Below are 19679 nucleotides of genomic sequence, written 5' to 3' on the forward strand. Positions count from 1 at the left end.
CGTTGGCACCAACGGGCGCAAGCGCGTCTACTGCGGCAGGGTTCAAGAGTGGGCGGTGTCGGGAGCGCCCAGGCGCACGCGCACTGCACCATCCAGGCGTACGGCCCCCTCCCGCACCTGCGCACCGAGACAGCCTCGGGAGGGCGGGGCCTCCTGCGTCGTCCTGCGCTAGGGGGATTGTGGGATAGTGGCGGAGGGAGCCGGGCGTTGGAGGCCCTGAGGCGGGCCGCAGAGCCCGGAGATTGAGCGGCTTTGGGGAAGCGGCGGTTAAGGAAGTAGGCCTACGGCTTCCGTCGGTCGCTGCTCGGCTCTGCGGCCCGTTTGGACCGCGGAGGAGGTCGCCTTCCCCTCCCGTGGGGCGCTGGGTTGGACTGTGGAAACCGGAGCAACTTGCCCCGTCTTCCCGGCTGAGGCGCCTGCGCGGGCCTCGCGACCCGGCTCGCCCGCAACCCGCCGTGGCCCGCGCGCCCTCCTCGCTTGCGGACCCCGGAGGTGCCTACGCGGACTCGTGACGCCCCCCGCCCGCCCGCAACTCCACCCGGCGCTGACCCCCTCAACTCTGCAGGACCCGGCGCGCGAGGACCCCACGACCCGCGGGCGCCTGCGCGGACCCCGCGAGCCCCGGCGCCTGCGCAAGTCCCCGACGCCGCCCCCGCCCCCACTTACCGGGCCCCGCAGCAGGGGCCGGAGCCGCCGGCGGCGGGGCGGGGGGGGGCGCCCCGATGAGCCCCGAGTGCGAGGAGCCGCCGCCCCCCCTCGCAGGTGAGCGGCCCGCGTCGCCGACCCTACCTCTCCAGGGCCAGGCCCCCGCGTCTTCCCCCTCTCCGCGTCCCCTCAGGCTTTTCCCTCTCGGGACCCCCGCGGGTCTTTTCTACTTCGGATCCTTTCCCTCCTTCCTTCGGGTTCCCTCTCCACGGCCCCCCGTTTCTTCCCCCTCGACCCTCCCCAGTCTCTTAATCTCTTCAGCTCCGCCGCCACCCTAGTCTCAGTCTCTTGCCCTCGGCCTTTTCCCACTCGCTCTCTTTGCAGCTGCGCTCCCCAGTCCCCGAGCCTCAGCTCCGCTCTCTTGCCTCTCTGGCCGGTCCCCCGGCCCCCCAGGATTCTTTCTCCCTGGTTACCCTGGACTTTGCCCGTTTACACCCTTCCCTCTCGCCCCGATCTCTGCCCCGCCACCTCTTCCGTGGCGCAGCCTCCTTAGATCTCCGGAGCTCAGGACTGGAGGTGCGGGGCTTGTCTTCACCTTGACCGACCCTCTCCCGCCTCCGGCTTCTTGTGCGAGGGACCTGGGAGCGGGGCGTCTCTGGAGCAGCCACCACTCGGGCCTGCTTCAGTGAGATGAAGCCTGCTGAGGGCAGGCAGGGCGCCTGGCGCTGGGCACCGAGGAGGGGGCATCAGTCCTAGGCCCTGCCCTGGAGGTGGGGCCAGTCCCTGGAGGGGGTACAAAGGCAGAGCCAGACAGTCACAATTCCTGCGTGTTGTGATCGAGGTAACTTAGGGAGCTGCAGGGGGCCACAGCGGGAGGCACTGGTGAGACTGGCTGGACGGATGGCTTTTTCTGTCTAGGAAGGATGAGTAGGAGGTGACAGATGGAGAGTGGGAAGAAGGGCCTTCCGTGGGGGGAAGGAGCAGCACGTGCAGATATGTCAAGGAAGGAAGGTCGGAGTCCTGAGTGCAGTGGTATTGGGAGGGTGAGGGGCAGAGTAGTTCGGCCCGGCGTGCTTGTCCAGGCCTTGAATGGGACCTCTGGTTGGGGTCTGTCTTGCTCGCTGTTTGTACACACAGACATGACCATAAACACCCGCCTGAAAGGCAGGATGTTTCAGGAAAGGAAGCTGCGTAGACTGTCGGGTGCGATACTGGGTTCACGGTTGTAGAGAAACTGCAGTGGAATTTCATCCAGTCCAAGGGCAAGGATCTAACTATTAGCGTGCACTGCAAATGCAGCAAGGACTCGAGATTGCCTGAATAACACAGGATGAGGACTGGGTTTACATACATGCACAACACACATGGAGGCGCCCGGCCACGTGTGCTTGCTAGTGGGGGAATGGCTGTTGTAGCTGCTTGTGCTGTTGAAAATGTTATGCTTTTTTTTTTTTTTTTTTTTTTTTTTAACTCTAGTTCTGGGATTGGGATCATGAGAAGGCAGTCCAGCTAATTGTTAGAGGACCTTTTGTCAGACAGACCTAGGCCGAGTCCGGCTTCTACCAAGTGAGACCGTGGACAAGTTGTTCCTCGTCTGTAAGTGGGGATGGCAGACTGCTCTCCTCAGAGGGTGGTTCTAGGGATTAAGTGCAGGGTTTGTAGAAGCCTGTGGCAGAATGCAAGGCACATGACACTCTGCAATCAGTAGCTGTTTGGATGATGATGATGATTTTGAGACTAGGATTTGCTCGTTTGCCCAGCCTGGAGTGCAGTGGTCTAATCATTGCCCACTGCAGGCTTGAACTCCTGGACTCAAGTGATCTTCCCACCTCAGCCTCCTAAGTAGCTAAGACTACAGGCACGTCCTGCAATGCTTGCTCAATTTTTGTATTTTTTCTACCACGCCCGGCTAATGTTTGTATTTTTTGTAAAGACTGGGTCTTGCTGTGGTGCCCCATTGTGGTGCCCAGGCTGATTTCGAACTCGTGGGCTCAAGCAGTCCTCCTGCCTAGCCTCCCAGAGAGCTGGGATTATAGTCGTGGGCCACCACACCTGGCCGTTCTTTCGATTATTATTTGATTTGGGAATGTTTATTGCAGTGGCTCCCAACTGGGGGCGATTGTGTCCCCTGGGGGACGATTGGCGATATCTGGAGATGTTTTTGGTTGTTACAGCTGGCGGGAATGCTGCCAGTATCTGGTGAGTGGAGGTGGAGGCCAGGGATGTTGCTAAGTGTCCTCCAGTGCATGGGCAGCCCCAACACCAAAAAGAACCGTCCAGCCCAAATGTTAGCAGCGCAAAGGGGGAGAACTTTGCTCCACTGCTGGGGTATTGTGTGTCATTGTGGCTTATTTGCTCTGTTGTGACTTATGAGCTGTGTGTTGGTGAGTTGTGTATTGCGAGTTACCACCATCTTTGTGGCCATTAGCTTTTGTTCGTTCATCTACTGTTTCTTTCCATTAGAGGAGAACCTGCTTGGCTGGTCCCCCTCCCCATTTTTTTTTTTTCTGGGATGTGTGGCCCAGTGCTCTTAACAGAACACCTTTATCTGGCTTCAATTTTCATTAATTCAACAAGTAGCTTTAGTTGGGCCTGGCCTTATGCTAGATCCTGGGAAGTCGGCATGTTTCAGGGGGAGGCAGATGACTGAACAGGTACATCCTGTCACAGAGCCGAGGCTCACATGCTGTCCTAGGGTGACTGTGGGATGCTGTGGAGGCGGCGTGGAGCAGGCTCCTAACACAGATGCAGCGGGGAGGCTCCCTGGAGGAAGTGGTGTTTGTGTGGGGCCTGAAGGACCCAGGAGGAGCTAGTCAGGCTCGAAGAGCTCAGGGAAGGAGGAGGGAGCAGCCCAGCCCGGGCTGAGGGCAGTCAGGTGTGGCACCCACGCAGGAGGTAGCAAGAGATGAGGTGGAGAGGCCTGAGAGCTTTGGTGAGAGTGAGGGGCCTTCCCAGAGTGGGAATCACTTGGCACCCGGCTTGATGGGGCTCACCCGCCTTTCCATGCTAAACCGTGGTTTTCCCTTTGCACGCCAGTTTTGTGGGTCCTTCTCCAGAGAGTGCTGCCTTACAGTAACCCCATCTGTGAGGTATTTCCCGGATAAGGAAACGGGCTCGGTGGGGTGAGATCCTTGGTCTAGGCCACAGAGATTTCAGTTTGGGGAGGTAAAATGGGAATGCAAGCTTTTCTGACTTTGGATCACATTGTAACACTAACTCTGCCCCATTCTGTTTTTCCAAAGAGCTATTTCAAAATCTGTTCATTGATCTTTTCCTTTTTTTCCTTTAAACCTGTGGCCAGTTCAGGAGATGATCTGAATGTGGGCGTTGAAGTCCCCGTCCCAGTCCTTGGCCAGTGTTTCTAGACTCTTCTGTTTCCTAGTTATTCCATCCTCTGGGGTTGGACCAGGGCTGCTAGCTCCCTTGGGAGGGTGTGCTTCTGGGGCCAGAGCAGGAGGCACTGAGGGTTCTCTTTAAGTGGGGACCCTCCCCAAGGCTTTCCCAAGCCACAGGAAAGCCTTAGTTCATCATCTTGTTGGGCCTTGGGCAGGTCCCCCTTCTCCTCTGGCCCCAGTGGCCCTTTCTACCAAATTGGTGTCCCTGATTCCTCCTTGCTGGGTGGGTGGTGCTGGGTTCTGCAGCCGGCACACACCATAGGTCCTGCTCAGAGGTGGTGGGGTTGCCATTACTGTCACTGCATCCCTGGAGTTGGGTGTTCCCAACCCCCTTTCAGATTTGGCTGAGAGCTGATGGAGGCTTGGGGGACATTAGAGGGAGATGGTCTTGCTGTCCGAGGAACTCTGGGCCCTTGAAGGAGCTGGGTGCTGGCCAGCCTGCTGCTGGTAGCAGGCTTTTTCCCTTCCTAGGGTACTGGCCAGGGGGCCAGGCGTTGGAGCTTCTGCTGAGCATTGGGGGCAGCTCAGGCAGCTGTTTCTGGAGGCCCTCTGAGGCATCTGTGCCCATGACCTCCATTTCTGGGTGCTTGTGGGTCAGCGCAGGTTGGGAAGGGGTGACAGATGAAGCATGGGCCCACTGGTTCCCTGGTGGCAGAGCTGTGTTTGGACGGATGCCTGCAGCAGTGGGGATGGCTCTGTGGGAGCTGCAGTTAGTGCCTGTCCAAGCGGGGGAAGGAATGGGCTGGCAGGCACTTGAGGGGTGGCTGGTGTTGAAGGCCCTAGAACACCACAGCTAAATAAGAAACCAGAGGCAATAGTGCAGAGCTGGTGAAGGGAGAGCGGCAGAGGTAGTTTTCGTTTTTAATGGCTTCCTTTCTCATTTACAATTTCCCCTTCTTCCGTTTGCAGCCAGACTCATGGTTTTCAAACGGTAGCTAAAAACTAGTGGTAGTCACTTCCGCTTTCTTGAAGTTGCTAAAAGTTGCAAAGAATGGGGGTGGCGGGGTGCATGGCGCCTGACGTAGTATCCGAATGGTCTGAGGAAAAGTACTGGAGTCACTTAGGCAAATGGGTAGAGTCTTTCTCCTGCTCCTCTGTGTTTAGCACCATCACCTTTGGGGTAGTGACGGTCCCCTACCTGTCCTGCCAGAAAGCGTGTGGACGTGGCCTCAGGGTTGGACCGGAAGAGACTTGCACCTGCTGAGCTCCTGCTGTGTCAGGGCCACCTGCTTTAGCTCGGTGCCTTTTCACAGCAGCCAGCCCTGGTGGGCTGTGTCTCCTTTTCACGGATGAGGAAACGAGACTTAGAGAAGTCAAGTGCCTGCCGAGGTTCACCTAGTTAGAGAGTGAGAGTGAAACCCACTCTCCTGCTCCATTCCCAGGGATTCTAGCAGACTTCATTAAGTTGGGAGAGGGCCTGAGAGGGCCTCAGGCCACAGTGCATTCAGAGTTTGTGGTGGGGGAAAGTTTTTTTCTCTTTTTTTCTGTTCTTCCATATTTGCATCTTCATTCTGTTGAGAGCCTGATAATTGAGGTTTGTAGAGTGTCGACCACTCAATTGCATTTGAGCCTTTCAGTCTACTCTGATTTTCAGAGGAGCCACTTGAGGTGGAGAGTTCAAGGGGCTGCCTGGGTTCTCAGGGCCAAGGTTCTTGGATGCCACGCACCAGCAAGCACCCTCCCGTCTTGTTCTGGCTGCCCCTGCCCCAGTTGTCTGGAGAGCTCGGTTTGGAGGGGAAGCCTGACCTTTTGCCCGAAGCAGATGGTTAGTCTGTAGCATGGGTGGGGAGTTTGGGGGCCGAGGGCCATGGCCTGTGCCCTTTAATCAGGTATCTTAGAAGTGAACGGTGGGCCTCAGTGTGAGAATTTCTGCCTGTTGTTTAGAGACCAGGGCACACTGGAAGCCTCTTGCTAGCCATGTGGCTCCACCTCTCTGGGCCCCTTTTCCACATGAGACCCTGTCGGAATAATAAGAATTCTTCACTTGGTCTTGATGTGGAGCCAAGTGTCTGCAAGTGCACGTCCGTGGATTTTCTACAGATGCTGGCTTGGTGCTGCTTCCGTCCTGCCCCCACTGTGGAGGGGCTCACTTAGCTTAGGGCTGTTGGTGGTGAGGGATGGGGAAGGGGTAACCTGGGTGAGTGCCCCAGGGCGGAGCCTTGACAGCTTCAGCTCTGCCAGGCTGGCCGGCATCTCATCAGCTCTGCGGACGCTGGGACATAGTGCAAGGCCTGAGCCTGGCCCTGGCTCTGGCCCTGCCGTGGCCAATGGCCTGAGGCAGGTTTTTTTTTTTTTTTTTTTTGCAACAGTTTTTATTGAGATATTCCATATAGTTCATCCATTTAGAGTGTACAGCCAGGTGCGGTGGCTCACGCCTATAAGCCCAGCACTTTGGGAGGCCCAGGCAGGCAGATCACTTGAGGTCAGGCATTCAAGACCAGCCTGGCCAACGTGGTGAAACCCTGTCTCTACTAAAAAAATACAAAAATTAGGCCGGGCGTGGTGGCTCATGCCTGTAATCCCAGCGCTTTGGGAGGCCAAGGCAGGCGGATCACAAGGTCAGGAGTTCGAGACCAGCCTAGTCAATATGGTGAAACCCTGTCTTTACTAAAAAAACACACACAAAAATTAGCCGGGCATGGTGGCGCACGCCTGTAATCCCAGGTACTCAGGCTGAGGCGGGGGAATTGCTTAAATCTCCGGGAGGCGGAGATTGCAGTGAGCTGAGATCGCGCCACTGCACTCCAGCCTGGGTGACAGAGCAAGACTCTGTCTCAAAAAAAAAAAAAAAAATTAGCCAAGCGTGGTGGTGCACACCTGTAGTCCCCACTACTTGGGAGGCTGAGGCAGGGGAATTGCTTGAACCCGGGAGCTGGAGGTTGCAGTGAGCCGAGATCGCACCACTGCACTCCAGCCTGGGTGACAGAGAGAGACTCTGTCTCAAGAAAAATAATAATAAATAAAGTGTACAATTCAGTGGTTCTTAGTACATTCACAACATTGTGGAAACATCGCCGCAATTGATTCTGGAACATTTTTTTAATCACCCTTTCCTTTCAGGAACTTCTCCCAATCCCCGCCAGCTCCTGGAAGCCTGTAAGCTCTTTTCTGTCTCTATGGATTTGCCTGTTCTGGATGCTTCACGTAGGTGGAGGCCTGCAGTGTGTGGTTCCTTGGGACTGGCTTTGCTGGCATGGCATGGGCAGCCTGTCGGCCTGCCTGGTCTCCCACGGAGAAAGAGGCTGTGTGTGTGTGCTTGCCATGTCTCAGTGCTTTGCTCGCCACAGCCTTAGGCCGGAAATTGGCAGAGTCATGATAAATTTGGCGGTTGCCCCTTGAGATTATTCTGGTCCCAGGTACACCCAGATCAGGAAATCCATGCCCCCTCCTGCTGCCGTCAGCATGCTGGTGAGTCACCTTTGCTGAGCCTGAGTTTCCTCATCTGTGACACGGACACTTGGTGGTCGGCCTGTCGCATTCCTTGTCAAGTGGGATGGAAAGTAGGGGATGGTCCCTTGAGGTCTAGCATCTGGGCAGAAGTGGGGAGGTGGGGAGTTACCACTGTGCACACAGAGGTTCCCGGAGCAGGGAAGGGACACAGTTGTATTTCCTTGTGAGGTGCTGGTGCCTTCATCACTCTTGACACAGGGGAAAATACACACCCATTGCCTGCCCAGGGCGATCTTGCACTTTCCCCCACCTCATGATTTAGGGACCCCGTAGGAGTGGCTGGGAGGGGCCGGGGTGGGAGTGATTTCACTTTGTCAACGCCCTGACAGGTACGGCAGCCTCCTGCCTGGGAGGAGCTGGGGCCTTGTGAAAATGAGGTTTGCTTTTCAGCTGATACTTGTGAGCGTTTATTGCCAGGGCCAGGTTCCATGCTAGGTGCCGCCCTCAGGTGCCCATGGTAACCTAGGGGGAAGGTTCTAGAGGAGGCATTGTAGAGCCACGAGTGTGTACCTCCAGCGCTTCATTGCTGTGTCACAGAGATGCTTCTAGGCGGCAGGTCAGAGCGCACCGCTCAGGGAGACAGGGAGACAGTGGTGGACAAAGGCGGGGCTGGGGGCTGCTTGAGCCAGGCAGACCAGGGAAGGCCCTTCTGTGAGGCGAATGCTTGGTAAGAGATCTGAGGATGAGAAAGTGAGTTGTTAGGACAAAGTCGCTGAGATAGACCCAAGCTTAGTGTGTTCTGGAAACAGAAGGCCAGCGTGGCCAGGGCAAGTAGGGAGTGGGAGGCCATTGAGGGTCCCAGGCGCTGACCTGATGAGAGGGCAGGTCTGATTTTCCCTTCAGCAAGCTCTGCATGGCTGCGGGGAGAGGGGACGAGCAGGGGTCGCCTGCGGTCGAGTGTGGGGGGCCTGCTGTCCAATGGTGGTCATGCAGGCAGAAGGGGTGGGATGGTTATGTTTGGGGAGGTCAGCGGTGCCTGGGTCGGGGTGGGAGGCCGGATAAGTCCCTGGATTTCTGGTGGTGCCGGGTTGGAGGAGAACTCAGGCCTCTGGCCGAACTGTGCTGTCACAGCTGGGCCGGGAGGGGCCTGAGGACCATAGCCCTCCATCCCGAATCCAGGGATGTCTGTTGAGTGAGCACTAGGAGCTGGGGACAAGGTGGACAGGGAGTTTACCATCCAGACGGGTCCCTCCAGGGTGGCCCTGGAGATGACAGGCTCCTTCCGAGGTGAGAGTCAGGGTCACTGTGGCCAGGCTGGTCCCTCAGGCAGAGCGAGTGCTGGAGCCAGCTCGGCGGGAACTCGCTCATTCATCCCTTAAGTGTCCACTACACAGGCCCTGTGCTGGGACAAGGGCTCTGCACCCTGAGAATTCAACTTCTGAAAGCTGAGTGCCAGCTTCACTGCCCACCAACCCCTGGATCGGGGCATGGGCATTTACTTTGGTGTGCCTCAGTTTCCTCTCCTGTAAAATGAGGCCATTCCCCGGAGGGTGGTTGTGAGAGTTGGTGGAGGTAACGGCTGCAAAGTCCTTTTTAGAGCAGTCAGCACAGTGCAGGTGCTGGAGCGCAGTGGCCGATACCATCGACATTATTGCCTGGGGTGCCTGGACTGCCCCCATCCACCCAGACCCGCAGGGCCTCCTGGACATCCATCCAGCACTGTGCCTCGGGCAGCCACGGACTGTGCAGGAGACACCTGAAGTGGCAGCCCCAGGAGCACTGGCGAGGTGGCATGGGGCACGGCCTCCCCAGGGCACTGGGGTCACCGTGGGCACCGAGGTCAGTCAGTCAGTTGGCTGGGCAGGGGCACGAGAGCCTGGATGCAGGCCTGGTGGAGTGCACATCGCCGAGCAGGTGGAGGTACTCATGTTTGTGCTTTAAAAGGATTTTTTTTTTTCCGAGACAGAGTGTTGGTCTGTCACCCAGGCTGGAGTGCAGTGGCGCAATCTCGCCTCACTGCAACCTCCACTCCCGGGTTCAGGCAATTCTCCTGCCTCAGCCTCCCGAGTAGCTGGGACTATAGGCGCACACCACCATGCCCGGCTAATTTTTGTATTTTTAGTAGACACGAGGTTTCACCATGTTGGCCAGACTGGTGTCAAACTCCTGACCCCGGGTGATCTGCCTGCCTGGGCCTCCCAAAGTGCTGGGATTATAGGCGTGAGCCACCACACCCGACCTTAGAAGGAATATTGGGAGTCTGGGCATGGTGGCTCATGCCTGTAATCCCAACACTTTGGGAGGCCGAGGTGGGCGGATCACCTGAGGTTAGGAGTTCGAGACCAGCCTGGCCAACATGGTGAAATCCCATCTCTACCAAAATAGAAAATTTAGCCAGGTGTGGTGGCAGGTACGTGTAGTACCAGCTACTAGGGAGGTTGAGGCGGGAGTATTGCCTGAACCCGGGAGGTGAAGGTTGCAGTGAACCTAGATTGCGCCACTGCACTCCAGCCTGGGCAACAGAGTAAGACTCCTTCTCAAAAAAAAAAAAAAAAAAAAAAGGATTATTGGGAAAAGTGGATTGGTGAGGGGTAAGGGGTGAGTCACTGGGTGCTGTGGACTGGGACCTGGCAGGCCCCCCAGAGGTGCAGGGGTTCAAATGCCTGGAGGCTGCTGCTATCTCCCCTAGTCCTCCCGCTGCCGCCATGACTGTCGTTGGTCACAGAACTCTTCCCTCTGCTCCACCCTCAACTGTCATTGGCCAGGTTTAGGGACCCGTATAGTGTCATATCAAGATTGTTGCCAATCTAAAGTCACCGAGGCAGACGGCAGCCTGGGAGCGAGGTCTGGACTGCAACTTCCCGAGCTGAGCCCAGCCTTAGGGTGGTCAGGGTGGATGAGCAAGGAGATCCTGGCCCCAGGCTGGCCTGGCTTCAAGCTAGGCAGGAAGGAGAGGAAAGGAGGCCCAAGAGGCGTTCGACCTGCCTGAGGCCATGTGTGGGACTCTGTCCTGCCTGTTGTCAGCCCAGGCTGCTCTCCTAAGCTCTGATGAAGTCTCTTCCCTGGACCTGATGCTCCATGTCTCCCTGTCTCTTCCCTGGGGCCTGGGGCTGAGTCAGGCCTGCGGGCTGGTGGGCACTGAGGTGACAGGTCAGCGGGGCTCGAGGAGATGGTGGAGCCCTGTGCAAAGGGAATGACTGAACTGGAAGAAGCTGCAGAAGGGCGTTGGAGAAGAGGGACTAGCATCTGTGCCTGGGAGTGACGGTGGTGAGGGCCTGCGGGAGAGGCACCCTTGGCCTCTTCTGCCGGCTCTGCTGTGTGCTCAGCATCCTCTGTAGTGACTTGGGGGTAGCAGCGGCCTCTGCCTTAGCTGGTGATACAGTTGTCAGGAGGCAGGTAGTGAGCGTGAGCTCTGGTCAGTGTCTTAACTGGTGAGAGCTCCATGAAGGCTGTCTGCTGGGACCAGATGGCCTTCGAGATTCCAGGATGCTGCCTGACTTACTGGGCTTTGGTTGCCCCTTGTCCTGTGTGATGACAGCTTTCTTGGGGGCTGCTGGTGAGCTTGGACATCACGTGCACAGCACACGTGCAGAGCCAGGACCATTGTCATCAAGTGCCGAGAGCACAGGTCACAGGTCAGGTCTGCAGTGGAAGGTCTGTGTGGAGGCTCTGTAGGACTCTGCGGAGCAGTGACGTCGTACAGGGCAGGGGCTCAGAATGGGGTTGCCTGGCATCTTGTTAGTGTTCTGGGTATGTTTCCTTATTGCCGGTGAGTTCCTGTGCACGAGTGTTTAGGGGCTGGAACCAGGCTGAGGAACCAGGCACTGTCCCCCAGAGGGCGGGAGCCAGCTCCAAATTGGGACAGGGTCAGGGCTGGGTGTTGCCAGCTTTGTTCTTCCCCCACAGAATCTGTCTATCCCACCCTGGGTTCCTTCAGGTCCTGGTCAGTGACTATTCTGGGAGCCCCTCCCTTCCAACTTTTCCTCTTCCTTGTTCTAGCCCAGGTGCTGGGTGAGAGGATGGTTGGGGTGTGTTTGTGTGTGAGTGGTGTCCAGGCAACGGCCACAGCCTGGAGATGCACAGACTTCCTCTCTTCCCCCTGCCACCGCCCCATGCCTCCCACGTAGCCTTGGGTGATTTGCTGGGCCAAGCAGCAGCCGTGTGCTGGAAGTCATTGGGCATTTGAGTTTGTCGAGCAAATACAGGTTGAAGCAAATTTGAAGCCAGAGGTTCAGGCCCTGCCCCTGCAGTGTCCCGCCCAAAAGTAGGGATAGTGGACCCAGACCCTCATGGGGAGACAGGGCCCGAGGCCCCTCAGTGCACAGTGTCCAGCCTCTTCTTGCAGGCCCTGCACATGGTCCACACCTGGGGACTTCACCAGGCCTGAAGCCTCAGGTGTGAAGTGACCCCCTGGACCTCAGGCGAGGCGGCCTGGAGGCTGGAGGTGGGGCAGGCTCGAGGGCAACTGCAGGAGCCTGGTGCTCAGTGGGAGCCTTAAGCCTGAGTGATGGAGGCACTGAGTCTGCGGGCAGTCCTGGGGCGGGGCCAGGCTCAGCGTGAGGGAGAGGGCTGGGTCCTGGGGAGAGGCTGTGCCCAAGGTGGGCACTCAGCCCCTGTGGTCAGCGCCTCGTCTCGTGGGGACTCCCTGGGGCATCTGACGCGGCGCTGGTTGTGTCCATGCCTGCAGGGCGCCATGTTTTGGAAGTTTGACCTGCACACAAGCTCGCACCTGGACACGCTGCTGGAGCGGGAGGACCTGAGCCTGCCCGAGCTGCTGGACGAGGAAGACGTGCTGCAGGAGTGCAAGGTCGTCAACCGCAAGCTGCTGGACTTCCTGCTGCAGCCACCCCACCTGCAAGCAATGGTGGCCTGGGTCACCCAGGAGCCGCCAGATAGCGGTGAGGAGCGGCTGCGCTACAAGTGAGTTCCCCAGCTCCTGGCCAGCCCGTCCCTATCGGTATCACACATACCTTGACTACGCAAGCCTCACAGCTACCCTGAAATGCATCAGTATCAGTAAACTCCAGTTTGGGGATGAGGAAGATGAGGCAGGGAGCAGCCAGGCCCCTGCACAAGGCCTCACAGCTCACCGGGTGCAGACTAAGCCTGTGCTCTGGAGGGCAGTGGCACAGTCATGGGTCACGGCAGCCACAAAGTCATGGGCTCAAGCGATCCTCCCGCCTCAGCCGCCCGAGTAGCTGGGACCACAGGCGTGTGGCAACATGCCCGGCTGGTTTTTCTCTTTATTCACCGCTTTTTATTTTATTTATTTTTTATTAAACATTTTTTTGTATGTTTGTGAAACACTTGTCTGCTATTGAAGACACTTGAAAATTACTTATTTTTTAATCCAAGTGACGCTCAAAAGACACTGTTTTTTTTTTCTTTGAGACTCACTTTGTCACCAGGTTGGAGTGCAGAGGCACAATCGGCTCACTGCAACTTCCTCCTCCTGGGTTCAAGTGATTCTCCTGCCTCACCCTCCTAAGTAGCTGGGACTATAAGCCACCACGCCCAGCTAATTTTTGTATTTTTAGTAGAGACAGAGTTTCGCCATGTTGCCCTGGCTGGTCTCAAACTTCGGACCTCAAGTGATACACCTGCCTCAGCCTCCCAAGGGGTACCTCCCCACAGTCCTGGAGCAGACTGTGGCCCCTCAGGGCCTTGAGTGGCACGCCGGTGGGGCGGCTCTTGTCTTGGAGCCGTCAGGCACCGTGTGAAAGTTTGGAGGAGGGAGGCAGTAAGTGAGGCTGGAAGTTGAGCAAGGTTCCAGGAGTCAGCCAGAGCTGGGGCAGTGTAAGGGGTTGCAAGTGAAGCAGCTGAGAAGCAAAAGGGATGAGTGTTAGCTGTTGGGGGATTGGGAAGCACAGGAGCTTCAGGAACAGGCTTGTCTTGGGGGTGGTGAGGAGCCTAGGATGGGATGGCTGGGTGTTAGCAGGGTGGAGGAGGCGTGGTGTGGGCCCTTGTTTCTGCGTCGACCCTGTCCTCTGCCCTTTCCCCTTCCTGGACAGGGGTCTCTGCAGTCCCAGAAACCCAGTGCCCAGTGCAGAGAAGAGGGTGGAGCTTTGCCGCCCCCCACCCCCTGCCTCTGACCCGAGCCCCCACCCGCCTGTGCTTGCCTCCCAGGTACCCCAGTGTGGCCTGCGAGATTCTGACCTCAGACGTGCCCCAGATCAATGACGCCCTGGGTGCTGATGAGTCCCTTCTGAACCGGCTCTATGGCTTTCTGCAGAGCACCGGCAGCCTCAACCCACTGCTGGCCAGCTTCTTCAGCAAGGTCATGGGCATCCTCATCAACCGCAAGACAGACCAGGTGCCCTGGCCCCCACCCTGGCGCCACCGTGGGTTGGGGGGTGGCGGCTGGGCCAGGCCCTGTGCATGATGCAGCCCATGTGCCCCCAGCTCGTGTCCTTTCTTCGGAAGAAGGATGACTTCGTGGACCTGCTGCTGCAGCACATCGGCACCTCGGCCATCATGGACCTTCTGCTGCGCCTGCTCACCTGTGTGGAGCGGCCCCAGCTGAGGCAGGATGTTGTCAATGTGAGCAGGGCCGGGCCCCTCTGGGGGTGGGGGGCTGGGCATGGTGGACGGTGATGCATCCCCCGCCTTCTTGCCCTCAGTGGCTCAACGAGGAGAAGATCATCCAGCGGCTGATTGAGCAGATCCACCCGTCAAAGGATGAGAATGTGAGTGCTGCCGGTGCCCCTCCAGCTTCCCCTTAGAGTCCCTTCCCCATGCCCACTTCCCCGCTTTTAAAAGAGGAATTGGGGCTGGACGCAGTGGCTCACGCCTCTAATTCCAGCACTTTGGGAGGGTGAGGTGGGAGGATTGCTTGAGCCCATGAGTTTGAGGCCAGCTTGGGCAACATAGTAACACCCTGTCTCTACATAAAAACTTAGCTGAGTGTGGTGTTGCACACCTGTAGTCCCAGTTACTGGGGAAGCTCAGGTAGGAGGATTGCTTGAGCCAGGAGGTCAAGGCTACAGTGAGTCATGATCACACCACTGCACTCTGGCCTGGGTGACAGAGTGAGACCTTGTCTCAAAAAAAAAAAAAAAAAAAGAAATTGATGAGAAAAGAGAGCATCGAGAACCAGGTGTATCCATGCCCTTTGAGAAAAGGAAGGTTTCCCTTTCATAAAAGGAAAGAAACTTGACTCAAGTAATTCTCCCACTGTGGCCTCCGAAAGTGCTGGAAAGGTTTTTTTCATGACCCAGGAACTTGGCACATAATGCCTTGCAGGGAGGGGCCCTCCTCATCACCTGTCCCAGTGCTGGCCCCACATACTTCCCTGCCCACCCTGGCCTGTCCTGTTGCTGGGCCTGGCAGCTTTTTCCCTGTCTCCTGCCTGATAGAACCCCTCGCTGTCCTTCTAAGGGTCCGTCCAGCAGCCTTGCTTTCAAGGGCCCTCACATCCTCCCCTTTAGCTCTGGGGGACCCCACGTCCATGTGTTTCTCCAGCTTGGGTCTCCATCTCTGTCCTGGTGCCCAGCACGGCCTAGTGAAGAGTGGGTGTTTGTCAAGAGCCTCAGATATCCGAGGCCACTGGGAGTAACACGTCCTTCCCAATGCCAGCTTCTGCCTCAGAGGCGTACAGGCTTGCAGAGCAGAGATGGCTCTGGGCTCACCCAGGCTGGGGCCTGTCCCTGTGAGGGCCCTGAGGCATGGCCCAGGGCCACATGGCCAAGCCCTGGCAGCTGCCTGTTGGGTAGACTCAGCTCTGCTTATGCTTTTCTCTTTTCTCTCTTTTGTAGCAGCTTTACTGAGATGTAAATTGCACAGCATACCACTCACCCACCGAAGCTTACAATTCAGCGCTTTTAGGGTATTCAAAGCGTTGTTTATCGTCTTGTTGAATTTAGATTATTTTTTATCACTCCAAAAAACAAGTCCTGCCTATAATCCCAGCACTTAGGCAGGTGAGGCTGGAGGATTGCTTGAGCCCAGGAATTTGAGACTAGCCTGGGCAACATAGCAAGACCTTGTCTCTACAAAAAATTTAAAAATTAGCTGGCATTGGTGGTGCACACCTGTGGTCCTAGCTACTCAAGAGTCTGAGACGGGAGGATCTCTTGGGCCCAGGAGTTCAAGGCTGCAGTGAGCTGTGATGGCACCACTGCACTCCAGCCTGGGGTGATGTAGGGGCCGGGTCTTTTTTTTTTTTTTTTTTTTTTTTGAGACAGGGTCTTGCGCCATTGCCCGGGCTGGAGTGTAGTGACGTGATCTTGCCTCACTGTAGCCTTGATCCCCTGGGCTCAAGCAATCCTCCTGCCTCTGCCTCATGAGTAGCTGGAACTACAGACGGGCACCACCATTCCTGGCTAATCTTTTTGTATTTGTAGAGATGGGGTTTTGCCATGTCGCCCAGACCAGTCTCAAACTCCTGGGCTCAAGTGATCCTCCCACCTCGGCCTTTCTTTTTTTTTTTTTTGTTTTGTTTTGTTTTGTTTTGTTTTTGAGATGGAGTCTCGCTCTGTCACCCAGGCTAGAGTGCAGTGGCACGATCTCGGCTCACTGCAACCTCTGCCTCCCAGGTTCAAGCGATTCTCCTGCCTCAGCCTCCCGAGTAGCTGGGACTACAGGCGCCTACCACTGCGCCTGGCTAATTTTTTTATTTTTAGTAGAGATGGGGTTTCACCATGTTGGCCAGGCTGGTCTCGAACTCCTGACCTCGTGATCCACCCGCCTCGGCCTCCCAAAGTGCTGGGATTACAGGCATGAGCCACCGTGCCCAGCCCCACCTCGGCCTTTCAAACTCCTGGGATTATAGGCATGTGCCATCACACCCAGCCGAGACCCTTTCTCCAGAAAAAAAAAAGATACCCTGTATTCATTAGCAGCCCCTCCCGATTTTCCCCTTTCTCTTCTCAGCCCCTGGCAACCACCAGACTATTCTGTCTGTGTGGATTTGTCTTAGGACATTTCATATAAATGGGATCGTGGACTATGTGATCTGTGTCTGGTTTCTTTCTCTAGCATGATGTTTTTGTGTCTCATTCATGTGGTTGCATGTATCAGTTTCACTCCTGTTCCTGGCTGATTAGCACACCCCTGTGTGGATAGACCAGCTTGGGCATATTCACTCATCAGTCAAAGCCGTCTGGGTTGTTGTGGGCGGTGCTGCGGCCCTGTGTGCGGGCATGAGGGCCTTGTGTGGATGCCTCCTGTCCTGGGGAGCCTCCCTGGCTTCCTGTTCTCTCCACCATCTTCCCTCCAGCAATTGGTGCCTCTGTGCCCCCCCTCCTTCGTAACACGTGTCCCTATGTCTGGGTGACCATTTTTCCCTGGATGGTCAGCTCATGGGAGGGGCTCCCAGCACCAGGCTGCAGAGGGCCCGGTGGCCCGACCAGGATCCTCACCTGTCTCTCCCCGTTGCAGCAACATTCCAACGCATCCCAGTCCCTGTGTGACATCATCCGCCTGAGCCGGGAGCAGATGATCCAAGTCCAGGACAGTCCAGAGCCTGACCAGCTGCTGGCCACCCTGGAGAAGTGGGTGTGCGGGCGAGGCTAAGGCTGGGGGGAGCTGACTTGGGGAAGCCCTGGACCCCTGGCCCCTCACCCTGACCCCTGACCCTGCCCCCACAGGCAGGAGACCATTGAGCAGCTCTTAAGCAACATGTTCGAGGGGGAGCAGAGCCAGTCTGTCATCGTCAGTGGGATCCAGGTGCTGCTGACCCTGCTGGAGCCCAGGAGGCCGAGGTGAGGGATACGGGCCACAGACCATGCATGCTTCCCATCCCCAGGAGCTCTCCAGCCCCTCAGAGGCGGGTCTCGGTGTCCACCAAGAGAAAGCCCCGCCCATGGCACCTTGCTCTGTGGCTGCTTGTGCTCCCTGCACAGTGGACAGTACGGGGCCGAGGGAGGAATCTTCCTGTCTGCTTTGACAAGTGAGGGCGCTGAGGCTGAGGCCACTGCTGCAGCTTATGTTGGGAGGGACCCCAGGCCCCCGTGCCCCTGCCTTACCACACAGGCCACTAGCCTGTTGGGTTTGCCTTCCCGCCCCCACCGCTTACCTGTGCCCTTGCAGTGGACTGCCAATGCTGCTGCCTGGCGGGCACCCCACCCCACCCCACCCCAGCCAGGCGTTGTCTGAACGGCCTCAGAAGAGAGCGTCGCTGGGGGCATGTGGCTCCTCGTTTACCTCCAGACCCTGCAGACTTGGTCCTTGTGCCTGCTCTTGTGTGGGCGCGCAGGCCATCTAGGCTCACTCCGCCTTTGACCCTGCCCTGCTGCAGGTCCGAGTCCATGGCCGTGAACAACTTCTTCAGCAGTGTGGATGGGCAGCTGGAGCTCCTGGCACAGGGTGCCCTGGAAAGCACTGTGTCCAGTGTGGGCGCCTTGCACGCCCTGCGCCCGCGGCTCAGCTGCTTCCACCAGCTCCTGCTGGAGCCTCCCAAGGTCAGGGGCATGGGTTGTGGTCCTTGGGGAGGCAGGGGAAGCAGGAAGGGCAGCCCTCAGGAATCAGGCCTCCCTGTATTTGCAGCTGGAGCCGCTACAGATGACGTGGGGCATGCTGGCTCTGCCTCTGGGCAATATGCGGCTGCACGTGGTCAAGCTCCTGTCCAGTGCCCTGAGCGCCAACGATGCAGCCCTGACGCAGGAGCTCCTGGCACTGGACGTGCCCAACACCATGCTGGTGCGGGGACTGGACCGGGCTGGGGGTTCAGGAGCTGGGGCGGGGACTGGACTGGGCTGGGGGCTCAGGGGCTGAGGGTTCAGGGGCTGGGGTGGGGACTGGGCTGGGGGCTCGGCTGGGGCGGGGCCTCTCTGGTACCAATCCTGTGTCCTCCCATAGGACCTCTTCTTCCACTATGTCTTCAACAACTTCCTGCATGCCCAAGTAGAGGGATGCGTCAGCACCATGCTGAGCTTGGGGCCACCTCCTGACAGCAGCCCTGAGACGCCCGTCCAAAACCCTGTTGTGAAACATGTGAGCTGCGACTCCCTGGTCCCCTTCTTCTGGGCCCATCCCCTGTGGGCGCACCCTCTTCAGAGGCCTACCACTCACTCCTTCCTCCCACAAGTGTTTGTTGGGTAGTGTTAGGTGCCAGCGCCCAGATGGGGTGTGGGAGGCATGGCCAGGGAGAAACACGGATGAAACATGCAGGTGCAGGGAGCAGTGGGCTCCTGACTTGAGCTGAAGAGCTAGGGGTGGGCGGGAGCAGACCTGCGAGCAGCTGAGTGTGTGTGTATGAGTGTGCACACATGAGTGTGTGTGTGTGAGCATATATGTGTGTGTGAGTGCACGCATGAGTGAGCATGTGTGTGTGAGCGTGTGTGTGTGTGTGTGCGCACTCATGAGTGTGTGTGTATGCACCACATATTCTTTGTAGAAAGACCAGAGAGACTTGGGTGGATGCCAGGGTCCCAAGCCCCAGCTTCCATCCCTCCTTCCCATCCCCATCTCTGGATGAGGGGGGGCCTGGTGAAGCATCTGCTGAGGAAGGGACCCCTGCTGCAGTGCAGAGCTCCCCACATGGTGTGCAGACCACCCCCCCAGGCCATCCTATCCTGCTCTCCCACAGCTGCTGCAGCAGTGCCGCCTGGTGGAGCGGATCCTGACGTCCTGGGAGGAGAACGACCGTGTACAGTGAGCACCTGCTGCCCTTCGTGTCTCCAGGGGCTGGGGCTGCCTGGGTGGGGGGCTGGGCAGGGGCTGGGCATCCCTGGGTCCAGTCCTGGCTTCCAGCCGTGGCCTTCACTCTTGCCAGGTCTGCGGGAGGCCCTCGGAAAGGCTACATGGGCCACCTGACAAGAGTGGCCAATGCCCTGGTGCAGAACACAGAGAAGGGGCCCAATGCAGAGCAGCTGGGGCAGCTGCTGAAGGGTGAGGGTCCCCAGGCCAGCCTGAGGGGTAGGTGGGGGGCTTGAAGCCCCGGGATGCCTCACGTCTTCACCCCTCTCACCTAAGCAGAGCTGCCCAGTGAGCAGCAGGAGCAGTGGGAAGCCTTTGTATCGGGGCCCCTGGCGGAGACCAACAAGAAGAACATGGTGGACCTGGTGAGGCCCAGCTTCTCCTGCACTCCTCCTGTCGCTTCTCTCTCTTGGGCCAGCCTTAGCCTCCCCCTGCATAGATGCCTGCCCCCCCATAGCTGCCTGCCCACCCTCGTCTGGGGGCTCCAGCAGGCCCTGACACCCCCTCCTCTCCCCAGGTGAACACCCACCACCTGCACTCCTCCAGTGACGATGAGGACGACCGACTCAAGGAGTTCAACTTCCCTGAGGAGGCCGTGCTGCAGCAGGTGGG

General features: G+C 57.7%; 1 protein-coding gene and 1 long non-coding RNA gene across 6 annotated transcripts in view; one reads left to right on the forward strand and one right to left on the reverse strand.

The window, feature by feature from the left end:
• Window positions 1-211: 211 nt before the first annotated feature.
• PPP6R1 (protein phosphatase 6 regulatory subunit 1) overlaps window positions 212-19679 on the forward strand; it is a 28999-nt gene continuing 9531 nt past the window's right edge. Inside the window, exons 1-14 of one of the 5 annotated variants that reach the window (XM_055235623.2) lie at window positions 212-762; window positions 12118-12350; window positions 13557-13743; window positions 13833-13970; window positions 14051-14116; window positions 16809-16921; window positions 17018-17131; window positions 17668-17830; window positions 17916-18068; window positions 18228-18362; window positions 18958-19022; window positions 19144-19259; window positions 19347-19432; window positions 19585-19674. In XM_055235623.2, the coding sequence (XP_055091598.1) occupies window positions 12124-12350; window positions 13557-13743; window positions 13833-13970; window positions 14051-14116; window positions 16809-16921; window positions 17018-17131; window positions 17668-17830; window positions 17916-18068; window positions 18228-18362; window positions 18958-19022; window positions 19144-19259; window positions 19347-19432; window positions 19585-19674 (1653 nt within the window). In that variant the 5' untranslated portion in view covers window positions 212-762; window positions 12118-12123. Of the gene's footprint in view, window positions 763-1421; window positions 1487-3461; window positions 3578-12117; window positions 12351-13556; window positions 13744-13832; window positions 13971-14050; window positions 14117-16808; window positions 16922-17017; window positions 17132-17667; window positions 17831-17915; window positions 18069-18227; window positions 18363-18957; window positions 19023-19143; window positions 19260-19346; window positions 19433-19584; window positions 19675-19679 lie in introns of those variants that run through there. The other 4 variants (XM_063615273.1, XM_063615271.1, XM_063615272.1 and 1 more) reach the window with 4 other exon arrangements.
• LOC134732249 (uncharacterized) lies at window positions 7396-8748 on the reverse strand. The gene is made up of 3 exons (XR_010115211.1): window positions 8665-8748; window positions 8001-8166; window positions 7396-7569 (listed from the first exon to the last, which is right to left on the reverse strand). It is a non-coding gene; the product is annotated as an uncharacterized lncRNA (long non-coding RNA).

This window comes from Symphalangus syndactylus, chromosome 13, assembly GCF_028878055.3.
Source record: "Symphalangus syndactylus isolate Jambi chromosome 13, NHGRI_mSymSyn1-v2.1_pri, whole genome shotgun sequence".
NCBI lineage: Eukaryota > Metazoa > Chordata > Mammalia > Primates > Hylobatidae > Symphalangus > Symphalangus syndactylus.